Source organism: Vombatus ursinus, unplaced genomic scaffold, assembly GCF_900497805.2.
Source record: "Vombatus ursinus unplaced genomic scaffold, bare-nosed wombat genome assembly UNPS02014801.1, whole genome shotgun sequence".
NCBI classification, from domain to species: domain Eukaryota; kingdom Metazoa; phylum Chordata; class Mammalia; order Diprotodontia; family Vombatidae; genus Vombatus; species Vombatus ursinus.
The window spans coordinates 17,973,029-17,990,195 of record NW_020954579.1 but is presented as its reverse complement, the minus strand read 5'-3'; the positions used below and the strand labels follow the sequence as shown (position 1 = coordinate 17,990,195).

The 17,167-nt window shown below is 43.3% G+C and overlaps 1 protein-coding gene across 1 annotated transcript in view; it reads right to left on the bottom strand.

Annotated features, from left to right (window-relative positions):
• The window catches only part of SDK2 (sidekick cell adhesion molecule 2), a 449,888-nt gene that overhangs the window by 77,549 nt on the left and 355,172 nt on the right, over positions 1 to 17,167 (bottom strand). The window contains exons 22-29 of the mRNA XM_027873081.1: positions 16,013 to 16,134; positions 15,322 to 15,431; positions 14,998 to 15,148; positions 9,080 to 9,317; positions 7,806 to 7,921; positions 7,074 to 7,263; positions 5,964 to 6,062; positions 3,043 to 3,237 (exon numbers count right to left, since the gene is read on the bottom strand). Of these exons, the coding sequence (XP_027728882.1) occupies positions 3,043 to 3,237; positions 5,964 to 6,062; positions 7,074 to 7,263; positions 7,806 to 7,921; positions 9,080 to 9,317; positions 14,998 to 15,148; positions 15,322 to 15,431; positions 16,013 to 16,134 (1,221 nt within the window). The remainder of the gene's footprint in view (positions 1 to 3,042; positions 3,238 to 5,963; positions 6,063 to 7,073; positions 7,264 to 7,805; positions 7,922 to 9,079; positions 9,318 to 14,997; positions 15,149 to 15,321; positions 15,432 to 16,012; positions 16,135 to 17,167) is intronic.

Here is a 17,167-nt window from a genome sequence, read left to right as displayed (position 1 = left end):
TGGGCAAGTCACTTAACCCTGTTTGCCTCAGTTCCTTATCTGTAAAATGAACTGGAGAAGGAAATGGCAAACCACTCCAGTATCTTTGCCAAGAAAACCCCAAATGGAGTCACAAATAATCAGACATGACTGAAACTTACTAGCTATGTGACCCTGGGTAAGTCACTTTACCCTGTTTGCCTCAGTTCTTCATCTGTAAAATGAGCTGGAGAAGGAAATGGCAAACCACTTCCAGTATCTTTGCCAAGGAAACCCCAAATGGAATCACAAAAAGTCAAACATGACTGAAAACAACTGAACAACAACAAAACTCAACAAAATAGCCCAGATAAGAGATGACAAAGGTCTGAACTAGGGTGGTGGCAAATTCCAGAGAAGTTGGTGGAGGCAGAAATTATAATATTTTTTCAATTACTTAATGTGGGGTACATAAGTTGTGAACCTGTATGACTGGAAGGATGGAAGTGTCCTCAACACAAAGAGAGAAGTTCAGAATAGAGATGGGTTTTTGGAGAAAGAGAATGAGCTCCATTTTGGAATTTGAATCTGAGATGTCTCTGGGATATCCCTTTTGAAATGTCCAATAGGCAGTTAGTTGGTGATGCAGGACTAGAGCTTAGGAGAGTTAGGATTAAAAATATAGATCTGGGAATCATTTACATAGAGATGATGATCAAATTCATGGGAGCTAATGAAGCCTAAACTGATAAGTGAGAAAGGGTAGTTCAGAGTCTTGGGCTTATACCCCCAGTGAGGGGGCATGGCATGGACAAAGATCTAGCAACAGAGGCTGAGAAAGAGTGGTCAGACAGGTGCGAGTGTGCTGAAAACCTAGAAAGGAGAGAGTATCCGAGATGAGAAGGGTGGTCAACAGTGTCAGATGCTGCAGGAAGAGAGGATAAATAGGATGAGTGCAGAGAAAAGTGCAGAGAAGATCAGTAACTTTGGAGAGAGTAGTTTCAGAGAGACAATGGTAAGCAGAGCTCCAGTCTTCAGATGGGTGTGCCATCTGAGCTATTCAAAGGTACTGGACAAGACTCTGTGGGAGAGAACTGGTGAACTCCCTAGAGAAAACTGAGAAATTGTTCCATTGTGATGATTATCTGGAATGGGATACCTGTGGGAAGGAAGGGAGACAATACATTGACTCTACAATAGGGGCTTCTACTTTTTCTCCTCTCACTCTCTTCTTAACCCTTTACAATCTGGCTCCTGACCATAACATTCCAACTGCCCTCTCCAAAGTTACCAATAATCAGGGGTAGCTAGGTGGTGCAGTGGATAGAGCACCAGCCCTCAAGTCAGGAAGACCTGAGTTCAAATCCAGCCTCAGACCAAACACTTGACACGTACTAGCTGTGTGACCTTGGGCAAGTCACTTAACACCGATTGCCTCACTAAAAAAAAAAAAAACCCAAAAATAACAACAACAAAAAACCCCCAAAGTTACCAATGATCTCTTAATTGCCAAATCCAATGACCTTTTCTCAATCCTCATTCTTCTTGACCTCTCTGCAGCTTTTGACACTGTTGATCACCCTCTCTTCCTTGATACTCTCTTTTCCCTAGGTTTTTGGGACACCACTTTCTCCTGATTTTCCTCCTACCTAACTACTTTCTTTGCAGAGTCCTCAGATTATGCCTTCTAACCAGAGATGATCCATTGGGTTCTGTCCTGGACCCTCTTCTCTTCTTCCTCTGCACTATTTCACTTGGTGATCTCATCAGCTTCCACAGAATTAGTTATCATCTCTATGTTAATGATAACCAGAGCTATCTATCCCCACCCTGACCTCCAATATTACATCTCCAACTGCCTTTCAGACACCTCAAACTGGATATTCAGTAAACATTTTAAACTCAACATGTACCAAATCAAACTCATTATCTTTCCCTCTAAACCGACTTTCCCCCTCCCCAACTTCTTTATTACTATAGAAGGTAATATCATCCTCCCAGTCCTTCAGGTTCAAAATCTAGGAGTCATCCTGGAATCCTCACTATTTCTTACCCCCTCATATCCAATCTGTTGCCAAGACCTGTTCATTTTACCTTTTCAACATCTCTTAAATACATTCCTTTCTCTCTTCTGACATTGCTGCCACTCTAGTGGCCCTCATCACCTCACAACTGGATGACTGCAGTAACCTGTTGGTGGGCCCACCTGCCTTAAGCCTTTCCCCACTTCAGTCCATTCTCCATTTAGTCACCAAAGTGATTTTCTTAAAGCACAGGTCCTTTCTGTCCTTTCTGCTGTTCCACCTACCCCCAACTCAATTAACTCCAATGGTTCCCTATAACCTCCAGAATCAAGTTAAAAATCCTTTGGCATTCAAAGTTGTTCATAACCTAGCCTTTACCCACCTTTTCAGTCTTCTTACACCTTCCTCCCCGCATGTACTCTTCAGTCTAGTGAAACTGGCCTCTTTGATATTCCATGAATAACATGAATAGTGTTCCATGAACAATCTTTCAGATCTGGATGTTTTCTCTGGCTGAACCCATGCCTGGAATGCTATTCCTTCTCATCTTTACCTTCTGGCTTCCTTGGCTTCCCTTAAATCCTAACTAAAATCCCATCTTCTATAGGGAGCCTTTCACAAGCCCTCTTAATTCTAGTCCCTTTCTGCTCTTAATTATTTCCCATTTATCCTTTATATATATTATTTGTACATATTTGTTTTCTTCTTGTTTCCCCCATTAGATTGTGAGCTTCTTGAGAGCAGGAACTGTCTTTTGCCTCTTTTTGTATCTCCCAGCACTTAGCCTGCAGTGCCTGGCACATAGTAGATGCTTGACAAATGTTTATTGACTACTGAATTTCATCTGAGCTCTTCAGGCTTATTAATGGCCATTGACTTTAATTTCAGAGTTTCTGAGACCTAGCTTTGATCTAGACTTTTCCCCAGAGTTCCTAGGGGGTTATCAGGCTAGCATCCCTTGTCCCACCCAAGAGAAAGATCCACAGGACTTGGGATTCCAATTTTCCTTGTTATCTTCCCACATCATCTCAATCTTTCCCAGTCATTCCCAGGCAGTTACCTCTCTTCTCTGTGGTCACCACAAGTGCTTCAGCTGCCTCCCCCCAGCCCTTACGGGTCTGGGCCATGATGCGGAATAGGTAGATAGATTCAGGCTTGAGACCAGTGGCTGTATATTGGCGGGCACTAGGGGTTAGCACCTCCACCGAGGCAGTGTTGGCTGTAGTAGTGTTGAGCCTGTGGGTAATCTGGTAAGCTGTGGAGAAGCAGGATAATACTGGAAAGCGGGATAGACTCTTTCCCCCACACCCTTCAGTTCACCCAACCCTTTCCCATAGGCAGAGAGGGCCCTACGTCACATCTTTGAGTTAGGACTCTTTTCACTTAAAAGTTCACCAATTTACTCACCTAATACATTTTAAATGATTGTTTTTTGAACTAGTGACACTAGACCAGGTGAGGAATGACATGGCATTTGTGATCAAGAATCAGCAACACGGCACTTAACTGGTAAAAGATGCTAACTCCTGGGACCAGGCACTAGGGGGCATTGTATACAAAGCAGAAATAGCCCATTCTTTCAGTCTTTAATATGATATCATTGATATTCTATAGAAAATGGGTGTGTAAATATAAATATGAAACATACAAATATATATTTATGTATGTTTATATTTTGGACTAGCATTATGATTTCAGTGGTGTAGGGATTTTCTCTGGTGGAGAAAATGTATCAATGCATATAGATATCTCTGCAACTAACAGTCTTAGAGAGTTATCTAAGAGGTAGCACGGTATGGAGATGGTGAGAGAGCTGGCCTCACCTTAGGAAAACCAGGGTTCCAGTCAAACCATATTAGCTATGTGACCCTGGGCAATTCATTTAGCCTTCATCTGCCTCAGTATACAAGGCAACTCTTTAAGATAGTGACTGAGGAATCTAAGAGTTCCTTACAAAGATAAAATCACAAGTACAGCAGGGTATGCTCACCATACCCACTCATACCCAGTCCGTCTCTCTCTCACATACACACACATATACCCACATACAGAGTTGCATTGAGTGAGTCATTGACTATCTCCTAATTTTCCTCATAGCCACAAGTATATAATTCACAGGAAAGTGGACAGAATGGCAGGTACAATTTGTGGCTGCTACAAAATGAATACATCTTTATAATAACATTAATAATGCTAATAAAACCCTCAAATTGATACAGTGCTTTAAGGCTTACAAAAAGCTTTTTAGCACAGCAGGATCAGGTGATCTTTTTTTCTAGTATATTTTTTTTTTTTTTTTAAGAAATTGCTATAACCAGTTCTGGGAAACTTACACCCTTTGTCTCAAGGAGTTTACAGTTTAGAAATCCATTTTTATGGTATAGAGACAGACATGCAAATAGATATAGAGAGAGCAGGAATTATATGTGTGCCTATGTTCACCACTACCTTTTCCTCCTCCTCATCTATCTAGAATACATATCCACATGTATGCATGCACGTATGTATATATAGTACATGTGTATATATGTATATACATACACATATATACATATATGGGGCAGCTTGGTGGCACAGTGGATCAAGTGCTAGGCCTGGAGTCAGGAAGTCTCATCTTCCTGAGTTCAAATCTGGCCTCAGACACTTCTTTGCTGTGTGACCGTAGGCAAGTCACTTAACTCTGTTTGCCTCATTTTCCTCATCTGTAAAATGACCTGGAGAAGGAAATGCCAAGAAAACTCCAAATGAGGCCATGAGGAGTTGTACACAACTGAAAAAATGGCTAACCAAATACATATATATATATATATATGTTGTTATATGCTATATATACACACACATATATATATGTATATCTGTAGATATATGTGTATATCTATATTTAATGCCCAAAGATGGCATAAAATAAAAACTGGGAGTTGGTGTGATTGTAGGGTGGACTTTAGCCAGGAAGGATTTTCTATTGGGGTGGTGCTCAAAATGGAGAGAAAAGCTTTGTTTATTTGATTGGATAAGAGGGAATAGTCTGGTTTACCAATGTCAGTGGCTCTTAGGGGAAATTGAGAACAGGGACTGCTTTCTGGACCATCAAAGGTCTCTGCTTTTTCTTTACCATTTTCTTGGTTTGGGCTCAAGAAAAGCAGACCCAGGAGATATCTTGCTTTTTACTCTGAGATTCAGGGTACTCCTGTAGAACAAGGCCAATCACTGGACTTGGGTGGAATGGGAAGGCTGCATATTTCTTGAGTTCCCTACCTCTTAATTTTGTTCTTGAGTCATTTTAGTCATGCCCGACTCTTCATGACCCCATTTGGGGATTTCTTGGCAAACATACTTGGAGTCGTTTGCCATTTCCTTCTCCAGCTCATTTTACAGATGAGAAAACTGAGGCAAATAGGGTGAAGTGACTTGCCCAGGGTCACATAGCTAGTAAATGTCTGAGTCTGGATTTGAACTCAGGAAGATGAATGAGTCTTCCTGATTCTGAGTCCAGCACTCTATCCACTGTGGCACCTAGCTGCTCCTTTATTTGCTTGTGCTTAATCCATATTTAATTGGAGTTTCTTTTCAACACTTATGCTCCTCACTGTCTGTAGGCAATCTTGGCTTCACCTGCCCTTGATTTAGGAACCTTTGAAAACTGAAGCCCTCACCTGTATCTTCCAATCTCTAAACACGAACCTTCTCTAACAATCTGAGAGACAGCAAATTCCAGGATGATGGGATTTTCTCTCAAGTCAGGAAAAACCAGGGTTCAAGTTCAGCCATATTGGCTGTTTGACCCTGGGCTAATCACTTAATCTCTTCGTGTTCCAGGCAACTCTCCCAGACAGTTACAGGGGAGTCTAGGAATTCCATACAATGAAAAAAAATCACAAGTCTAGCAGCATGTGTGTGTACGCATGCACACACAGACACAAACACAGACACAGAAGAGCATAAACCTTTCATATTTCCAGAAACCAGAGGATTGAGGCTTACCTAATATGATGCCATTAGGGGCAGCTGGAGGCTGCCAAATCAGCCGGACTGATGTGGGTCTCACCTCTGGGAAAAGAATGCCCATGGGAGGTCCTGGGACTAGAATGGGAAACAGGGTCATAGTGAGATCCCCCATGAAGCTCTGAGTCTTAGTTTACCTCCAGTTGCATGGATTTAACTGAGGGGATGGGGGTGGGTGGGAAGGTCAGTGGGAAAGGGGTACAGGCAGGAATAACAGAGACTGGAGTCCATGTTTAGAGATCCTTTTTGACTGCCTAGGGGTCAGTCAGCACAATCTAACAGGGATTTTTGCTGTTGTTTATCCTACATTCTCTAAGAGGACCAATGACATCATAAGGGTGATGTCTTGACTTGTGTGTACCGCGTCTGTTAAAAAAAAAAAAGACCTAGAAGGACCTAAAGTACAGGAAAGAAAAGCTTCCTCATCTTCCTCAGTAATTGCCCTTTATTGATGTTTGACCCTGGAGATTTGCCCCAGCTTGAAATAAAAACGAAATTGGGTAGGAAGTTGGTGTTCAAAGAATCTTTGGCAATTTACCCTAGAGTGAGCAGAAAACTAAAGCAGAGACTGAGAAATTCTCCAACTGCTGCCTCTTAGTAAGTCACAATCTAGGATTTTAGTGGAGTCTCCTGCCCTCAGGAGGCAGCATGGAGTTGTATAGAGAGGTAGAAAGCCCTGGGTTCAAGTACCATCTCTGACACATACTGGCAGTCACATACTGTGACCTTGGGCAAATCACTTAACCTCTTAGTCCTCTAGACAACTCTCCAGAAATTCCCAAATTTCAGTTCCCTGCAATGACAGAATTTCTTCACCTGGGAGTTCCTTATACCAGTGAAAACTCAAGCCTAATCCTTATTCTATTAACGTCCTTCATGAATCGCAGCAGGTAAATATTGCAGTCCCTGCAGGATAAGCTTTTTTCTCACAGTTGCTTTCCCTCCAGGAAAGCCAATTATGTTTTAATTTCAAGCTGGACCAAATCTCCAGGGTCAAGCATCAATAAAGGGCAAAGGACTAAGGAAAAATAATCTAAAATGGGATATGGGGTGAGTTTCATTCCCAGAGTCCCTCAGCTGTGGACTCACCATCATCAAGGGTCCTCTCCAGGATAGGTGGCGAGCTTGGGGTGCCATCCCCGATACGGGTGAAAGCCAGTACCTGGATCTCATAGAGCACATATCGGCCCAAACCAGTGAGCTGGGCGCTGAGAGATGAGTTCCCTTCCACAAGCCAGAACTGAGGCTGAGTGTCAGAATCCTTCTCCTTGTACACTACCTGGACAGACAGAGGGCAGGCCGTGTGAGGGTTCCAGGGCTGGATGAGTCAGGAAACCCCCAGTGGATCCCAACCCCAAGGGTTAAAGCCAGGAATAGGGTACAGAAAGGGCCTTTGCATGGTGTGGCATGATTTCCCAGGGAACTAAGTATTATGTCGGATATGTATGTTAGGAAGGATACCAAAGAATGCAGACGATGCTAGGGTATTTAAAACCTCTTAAACCCAGTATAGGGGAGACATTGTCCCTCTTGCAACTAGACCCAGAGAAGGATAGTAACTGAATGGAGGTAACAGAGCATATCAGTGGTACAGATGAGCATAGATTCAGGATTCCCAACCTACTGCTCTATTCGTGGGGAGTTGGAGCCATCTTCAACCAGGGTGCAAGGGTCCTTTTGCCTCCCACCCAAATCCTCTTCCCTGCACAATGAGAGGGCCCTGGACTGGAGATCCCAAGGGAAAGGTTAGCTCACAACAGTGATGCTGTGGGTGGTGAGACTCCAGACTCCTTCCTTCTTCTCTCTTATCCTAGAACCCACCTTGTAGCCCAGTACAAGCCCATTTCGATCAGCCTCTGGAATTTCATTCCAGCGTACCAACATGCTGCTTGAGGTGGTAGCCAGTGCAGACACATTGGTGGGACCGGAGGAGGGAACTGTCGGAGAGGAGACAGTAGAAGAAAGCATCTCACGACTGAAATTCTTCTCAGTTTTGATGGGGAGTATAGAAGGTCATCACAAAGAGGGGGAAACGCAGTCAACCTTCTATACCCCCCACTAATGAAAGGAAGAAGAGACAGAGGTAATTCCCCAATAGCAGATAATTTCCACACCGACTTCTATTTGCTTCAGAATACATTACAAGCCTTTCCCACTAGAGATCTATCTCCCTAATTATATTTTGGTTACTATTAAAAGGAGTTTGCATGTCTTGAGAACATAACAACTGATAGTAGGAGGGAGGAGACTCAGGCACTTGCTGGGTGGCCTGGGGATGTGAGCCTGGAATCAATAATTTGCCATGGCAAATCTATAAAGTGGATAATTCATGTGTGAATAACAGACAACTGACTGCGACCCAGAGGGATGTGAGGTCCTAGCAACCGGTTAACAGTTAGACAACTGCTAGGTGGGGAGAGAGAAGAGAGACCTGGCTTCATTCTTGTGTTTTCTAGGAACCTTCCATTCCATTTTCCAGTCTTAATCTCTCTCAGACCCCTTGGGGAAAGGCAGACATCTTTAATGCTATGGTCAAGACTGTGGGCATAGAGGCAGAGTCCAACTAGATTTAAAACAAATAATTTTTTCGATGAACAGTGATTTTCTTTCTCCTACCTCACACCTATCAAAGTAAAAACAAAACCCTTGTAACAAATACGGAGTCAAGCAAAACAAATTCTCATATTGGCTGTGTCCAAAAACGTATGCCTTATTCTGGGGAAGTGGAGTTGGTCCTTTTTATTTTGTCATGAGGCAGGTAGCATGTTCCATAGAACTAGCTTTGTCTAGATCAGCCCGCCTCACCTGAAGGGAATAGGGAATCTAACTTGGGACTGGGGTGCAGGCAGGCACTAGGAAGCTGTGGAAGAGAACAGGTGCTCTGAAGAATATCACTCTGTTTGGTTGAGAAATGACATGCAAACTGAATACAAATGAACATTTTTGTTCTCTTTGCCCCTGTCCTTTATAACAGCTCAGATAACACTGTATGCTGGAATAGTCCCTAGCTGTGTCTACATGCATGCACAAAAAATTCCAAAGGGTGTTGTTAGGCGGTATCAGGGTGGGGTCAGGGTGTAGAGCAGCGGAAGTACCTGATTCCCTAGTTCTGCCCACAACAGTCTGGCTCCAAGGCCCAGTCCCAATGGCATTGAAGGCCTGGACTTGCACTCGGTACTCGGTCCACTCTTCCAGGTCCTCGATGGTGTACTCTCGCTCGATCCGGTCATGGACCACGTGGCTCAGGGTCTTGCCATGCCCATCGGATCGGGTATACTTGATCTTGTAGCCCACTGACTCTGGGTTCCCGTTGTACTCCATTTCTGGGAGAGGCTGTAGCAAAGTGGGAGAGATGGAGCAGAGAGACTGGAATATACAAATGGCTTGTGCCTGGCTACCATGTCCCATCCCTCCCCTTCTTTAAGTTGCCACTAAGAGCCTGCCTTACCCAGGAGAGCTTTATGATTAATCCAGCCCATTTTCCAACCTGCCAAGAGGAGGCCAGATGTTCCCTCCTTGCCAAGTACATTTTAGTAATACTGTAAATCTATATTATTTCTGTTGACCACATGTGTTTCTCCTATTAGACCTTGAGGTCATGGACAGTATCTATTCTCTATTATGCATCCACTACATTGTTAGATACCTTGTGGTTGCTCAATTAAATCTTGATGACAGATGGAGCGGTTGGTAGAACCACTGCAGGGCCAGGTGTAATCATTTCTGCTCCCATCCAACTTCCCACCAAGCCTCACTCAATCTACCAGTAAATCATTAGAAATTTATTAATTGCAGCAACGTAGGAAGCCAGGTAATACAGTGGATAGAGGCTGGACTTAGAGGCAGGAAGACCCGAGTTCAAATCTGACCTCAGACACTTACTAGCTGTGTGACCCCAGGCAAGTCACTTAACCCAGTTTGCCTCAGTTTCCTCATCTGTAAAATGGGGATAGTAATAGCACCTACCTCTCAGGGCTGTTGTGAGGATCAAATGAGATAACATGTAAAGTGCTTTGCAAAAGCGCTATATAATTGATAGCTATTATACACTGATGATGATGATGATGATGATGATGATCATGATGTAGCTTCAGCTAATAACCAGTCATTAGAAAAGCTGGTCTAGGTAGTAGTAAACCTACCTAAGATATCTCTGTCTTTATCTATCTGTCTATGTATCTATCTTATTTCTCTCTTTCTCTCCCTCCCTCCTTCTCTCTCTCTCTCTATATATATACATATAGTTATATACATCTATATATCTATATATATAGAGAGAGGGAGAGAGAAATAAGATATATATACACACATCTATATATAGAGAGAAATAAGATATATATCTATATACATATCTTCATCTATATAGATAAAAATACATATCTATATCTATAAAAATATGTATCTATATCTATATCTATATCTATATCTACACATAGAGAGAGACAGGTATATAGATGTATTTCATCATTAGGACCATCTTTCTATCTAAACTCAATTCCTACAAAGGTAGTTTAACCCCCTTTCCTCTTGGTTTGATTCATAATACTGGAGTCATATGTGAATCTTCTCCCAAGCTCAACCTATCGCCCCAGATCCAATCAGTCATTAAATTTTGTAGATTCTCCCTCTGCATATTGAGTGTCCAATCCCTTCTCACCACTCACAAGGACTCCACTTTATTTACATGTATTTTACATTTACTCCATTCCATTTACATATATTATCTCATTTGATCCTCACAATAGCCCTGAGAGGTAGGTGCTATTAATGTCCCCATTTTACAGATGAGGTAACTGAGACAAAAAGTCACATAGCTAGTAAGTGTCTGAGGCCAAATTTGAATTCGGGTCTTCCTGACTCTGAGTTCAGCCTCTATCCACTGTATGGCTTCCTAAGTTGCTGCAATTAATAAATTTCTAATAATTTACTGGTAGATTGAGGGAGGCTTGGTGGGAAGTTGAATGGGAGCAGAGATGATTACACTTGGCTCTACAGTGGTTCTAAGTTCAGGCCCTCAACCCCTCTTGGCTGGGCTATTTCAGTCTTCCTGCTTCTAGTATCTTGCCTCTCCAATCTGCCCAACATAAAGCTGCCAAAGTGACATTCTTAAAGCATGGGTCTGATTATGCCACTCCCATATTCAAGAAACTTCCGTGCTCCCCATTGTCTCCAAGATAAAACACAAATGCCTCTTTGGCATTAAAATCCTCCATGGGGCAGCTAGGTGGTGCAATGGATAGAGCACCGGCCCTGGAGTCAGGAGGACCTGAGTTAAAATCTGGCCTCAGACACTTACTAGCTGTGTGACCCTGGGCAAGTCACTTAACCCTGGTTGCCTCACCAAAAACTAACAAACAAACAAACAAAAACCCTACCATAGTCTGGCCCCAGGCTACTTTTCCTGCTTATTTCACATAACTTCCCTTCATACATTACATTTCAGACAAACAGGCCTATTTGATGTTTCCTAAGCTTTGTGCTCCATAGCCTGTCTCTGTAGCTTTGCAAAGGTATTGTTAACACTTCATGCTCAGAATGTTCTCCTTCCCCCCATCGCCACTTCCTGGAAATCCAGCTAGGTCTTTATTAGTGTAAGAAATCTTATGAAAAGTTTGCATTATTGGGATTTGCATTGCATAGGTCCATTGGGCTGGAACCAATGACCATATTTTACATAATTATAGCTTTGAATAGTACAAATTTGAACGCATGCGACCACTTCAAGGATTCATTATTTGCCCCAATTGGAACCTCCCTGTCTTAGCTCCCTTTAAGGCTCTCAGATCAGGGAACAATTCCTATATGAGGCCTTTCTTGCTCTTTCTAGCTGTTATTGTTCTCTATCTCCTCATTCCATTTCCCCAAATTAGCATCATAGTAGTATAGATTTAGAGCTGAAGTGGAACCTTCAAGGGCAGTGAGTCCAACACTTCCATTTTATAAATGAAGAAAGTGAGGCTGTAAAAGGTTGAGTGACTATCCAAGAGTTACAGGAGCAGCTAGGTGATGCAGTGGATAGAGCACCAGCCCTGGAGTCAGGAGAACCTGAGTTCAAATCTGACCCCAGACACTTGAACTTACCAGCTGTGTGACCTTGGGCAAGTCACTTAACCCTTATTGCCCAGCCAAAAAAAAAAAAAAGAAAAAGAAAAAAGGACTATCCAAGAGTTATATAGCTGATAAATGTCTGAGGTAGGATGAAAATGCAGATCATCCCCATTCTTTTTGTATAAGTTTGTCTTTACTTATCCCTGTATAAGTTATCTCCTCCTAGTAGAACATAAGTTCCTTGAAGGCAGGGACCAACTCACCTTTGTATGGCCAAAGTATACCACATAGATAGCATTTAATAAATGCTTGTTGAATTAAATCCAATTGAATTTCTCTTTGGAGATCAAGGGACAGGTCACGGTCTTGTGTCTGTGACTTGGCTGGTGGGGCTAGAGTATCCAGCATATATCTGATTTGGGATTGTTAACTCAAGGTAGCCTGGGAAATTTGTTTGCCCTTAAATTGACAGGGTATGTGGCAGATGGTAGTAGATGGTGTGGTATGTGGGTATACAGATTTCCCAACCAATCCAGGATGTTGTTTATGAATGTAGTTGAGATACAAGCCACAGGAAGAGTCACATGGGTAGCCTTGGCCTCATCTCTTCTTTATTTTCATCTCCTGGCCCCTGTAGAATAGTCTCAGATGCCCTTTGACCTCATCATCCATAGCATTCTTACACAAACCCCCTTCTTTCCATTTCTCACCCTGCAACCTCTCCTCACTATCTTCTGCTTTGACCATCTGCCACATGGGCCCTCCCTCCTCCCAAACCTCAACTCATGAAAACACTTAGTGAAACAGACCACAGACCATTAGGATAGCAATTGATAGGATTGCTAAGAGGGAGAAGGAACTTTATTCTCATGATCTGATACCTGCGAAGGAAAGGTAACGGGCCATGCACCATTAAATGAAGCTAAGAGTTGCCCAGGGCCTTATACTAAGTTGGTGATTACTTTTTTATTCCCCCTCTACTCTCTCTTGGGTATTAGAGGGTTTAACCTTTTAGCTACTTGGCACACTTAAAACCCTGTGAGGTATGGAAGGGGGCAGCTGACTCTAGATGGGGCTCAAACATTGCTTAGCAAGGAGGAGATGCAGAATGCGAGTAGAGAGAGTTGTATTTAAAAATGGTCTTTAAGGCAAGTACAACAATCATCTCATTGAAACTTATAACAGTCCCATGAAGTACATGGTATAAGCATCATTCCCATTTTACAGATGAGAAAACCGAGGCTCAGAGAGAAGTAATTTGCATAAAGTCACACATTTAGAAAATGATAGATGAAGGAATCAAACCCCAGGTCCAATTTTTTTTCTTTCTCCACTACTTCTCTGTAATAACTCCTGCTTATTTTTGGTGCCAGGGGTTATCTTTGGAGGATTCATAAATTGTTATTGCTAAAAGGGAGCTTAGAGATAATTAAATCCAATAGTTCCCATATAGTTGTTTGCTAATCCCTTGGGGGGTTCATAATGATAGTTCAAAGGGTTCACACTAAAAATTCTTTAATGGTGCTTTAAGTATTAAGTAATTGTAAAGAATATCATGAGTAGTATATTAAATTGTCCTGGGCGGGGGGTTCACAACACATTTTTGTTGTTGTTGAAAGGGGTTCATGAAACTAAAAAATGTTGGGAACCACCGATCTAGTCCAACCTCCTCATTTGACATATGAGCCAACAGACCCAAGGAGATTAGTGACTTGTCCAAGGTCATAGAGCTAGCAAATGGAGGAGGTGGGACCCAACCCTGGGTTTCCGAGTTCTAGTACATCACATGATGCTGCTTCCCACTTCTGTAACCTCTTGACCATTCACCAGCCCCTTGGGGGAACATAAGCGGTAAGGATTTTCCTTCCCATTTCCCAGAAGAGAGACCTGTCAGAGTGGGGTTTTATCTTCTCTAAGGTCATGTTGCAAGTCAAGAAGCATTTGTAATTACTATGTAGTCAGAGACTGCACTAAGCATGGGGGATACAAATAAAGAACAAAACATTGTCCCTGCCCTCAAGGAGCTTACATTCTAGTGGATGAAATAGAAATAACCAGGTACATAAGAGATATATTCAGGCACAGGGATAATGTCACTCTTGATCCCCCTGAATTTTAATGCCTAACCCTTCCAAATCACCTTCTAGTTATTTTGGACATGCCTATGTACGTACAAGCTGTCTCCCCAGGCTAGACTGTAACCTCCTTGAGGCAGAGGCTGTTTTTGTTTCCCTGGTGTCTAGTGTGTACTTGGTACATAGCAAATGCTTGATAAATATTTGTGGATTAATTATAAAGGGAACACAGGTATGCATGAACAGAGGATTGGGGTTGTTTTTTTGACAGAAGAAAACCTTCCTCTGTATCTGTTTTTCTCTCTTTCTCCCCCTCCCATTTCCCCATTCTCTGTCTCTCCCCTTTCCATTCTCTCTCTCTCTTTCCATCTGCCTATCTGTCTGTTTTTCCCCCTCCCATTCTCTGTCTTTCTCCCTCCTATTCTCTCTCTTTCCCCTTCCCTCCTCTCCTTCCCATTCTCTCTCCTCCCTCCCTCCCATTCTTTGTCTGTGTCTGTCTGTCTTTCCCCCTCCCATTCTCCGTCTTTTTCCTTTCTATTCTCTCTTTCCCCTTTCCTCCTCTCCTTCCCATTCTCTCTTCCTCCCTCCCTCCAATTCATTGTCTGTCTGTCTGCATCCCCCTCCCATTCTCTGTCTTCCTCACTCCTGTTTTCTCTCTCTCTTTCTCCTTCCCTCCTCTCCCTCCAATTCTCTCCCTCTCATTCTTTCTCTCTCTCTGAAAGCAGAAGGCTTTACTGCCTCGTGCTGGATTCTGATGGGCACTCAGATTGCCTGTCATGTCCAGTGTCCTCCATGGGTACCAATTAGTGTTGACACCTTTGCAGAGACTCCCAAACTCTGGTGACATTGTTCCCCTACTCCCCCCATCCCCTCCCAGGAATCTGTCTCACCATCCAGCGCAGCCAAAGGCTAGTCTCACTGGCCGTACGCAGGGTCACGTTGGCAGGTGCCATGTCTGGTGGAGCTTGGAGGGTTTGGATCTTGCGAGAGGGTTGGCTGGGGGGGCTGGTGCCCACAATATTCACCTGGCGCATGCGGAAGCTAGGGGTAGGGGAAGGGAAAGGGGAGGATGAGAGACCTAATGAGGATGACAAGCAAATTGTCCCCAGAGGGGAGGACCAGGGCTACAACCCTCAAAAACCAGCTTCCCATCCCTTGTTCCCCTGGTGCCAATATCCCCTTTCACCTTGGTCTTGCCTCTTTGTCTGCTTTACCTGTAGAAGGTGTAGGGGTTGAGGTTGGGCACCTCCATGGAGCGGGCATCAGGTTCATTAGTCAGTTGGTGGATGAGTAGCCATTCTTCTCCCTCACCCACCACTCCCACCTGAGAAAGGGGAGGGGCCATCAGGGCAGAAAGGTTAGAGTCCTGCTTAGTCACCTAGTAGTATTCTCTAGGAGCCCTGAGTCTGTCCCAGAATCCTAGGAGTTACATAGATACCCAATACTCTCTGCTTCTGCTCAAGGTTCAAGGTGTAAATCCCAGGACCCACTCTGTGGATAGCAAGAAACAGCCCCAAAGGTGGTTTCCATATTCCCAGACCCTAGGATATGACTTTTTAAGCACGACTGTAAAATATTCCTTAAGGACTGAAATAACTTTAATGGGAAAATCCAACCAGTTTTCCCCCCTCAGGTTGGCCACATGGTCAGAGGCTGGTATTTGTATGTGTGAGTTAGGGGCATAGGGGGCTTGGAGGAAGTAGCAGAGACTTGGGAGGGTTAGGTGTTTTTAGTGCATTTGAACATTCGATATAAAACATTGTTTTATATGCAAATCATCAGAGAGGATTTTGGAATTAATCACAATAGGGTTATAGCCTAATTCTTATGGACAAGATGGGACATGTGGTTTGCTTGTCCCGGGCATGTTGGATAAAGATGGAGACCCTCTCTGCCCGCGATTACCTGTGCCTCCACCAGCCATCGGGAGATGGATGTTTTCCCATCATAACCAGGTCTAAACTGTAATGTCACAGAGCGGGGGCCAATATTAGAGATGCCCAGATTGGTGGGGGCTCCAGGGAGTTCTGAAAGAAAAATAAACCCAAGAAAATTATATAGGAAGGGACAGAGCTCTATCCTCTATTCCCCCTCCTCCCAATCAAGACTTTACTGGCTACCCTGGTATGCCCACCATCTCCTCTTTAAACCTCACCTGAAAGCCTCCTTGGAGGCTGAGAGGATCAGAGATTTAGAGCTGGATGGGACTTTGGGGGTAATCAAGGCCAACCCTCTATTTTTATAGATGAGGAAATTGAGGCCTGATGTCACATGGCTAGTAAGCATCTGAGGCAGGATTTGAACTTAGGTCTTCCTGACGTCCATCACTCTATCCACTAGTCAGCACTGTTTTGGTCCATTATGTCCCTTTAATTTTATAATGATGGCTGTACTTTTGTTGTGTACTATTTACCTTCTAGGGGCTGGTGGAAGGTTTGGACAGGCAGGTATCATGTGACTCCCTACACCTTTTTTCCTTCACACTCAACCTCCCCCTCCCCCCCTGCCCCCTACCCCCTCTAGTTATCTTCTTTCAGGCTTCTCAAAATCATGGTCTTGCTCAAGTTTGTTTAAATCCTTCCTATAATGCAGTACCCAGAATAAAACACAGTACTCCAGATATGACTCAACTATGGCAGCAAATATCCTATCACAGTGATCAGAGGATTTGGAACTGGAAGTGACCTTCAAAGCCACCTAGCTCACAGGTGTCAGTCACATGGCCACTCACAGTCCACAACATTCCCTAGGGTGGGCCAAACCAGATTAAAATGTAATTAGGTAATAAAAGCAAAAATATATTTATTAATAGGTAATAATATTATAGATAATTAAAATAATAATGCTAATATGTGGTTTTCTAAGTCAATACGTGGCCTGCAGGCATCCTGATATATGGTTCGCTGGCCCCATTTCTATTTGAGTTTGACACCATTGTTCTAGTACAGCCCTTCATTTTACACCTTGTTCACTCTGATTACTCTGTGAGTAACATAGCCCAAGTAAACATTAGTCTCTGGGGCACTGTGTCACACTATGGGCCCAAGTTCAAATCCTGCC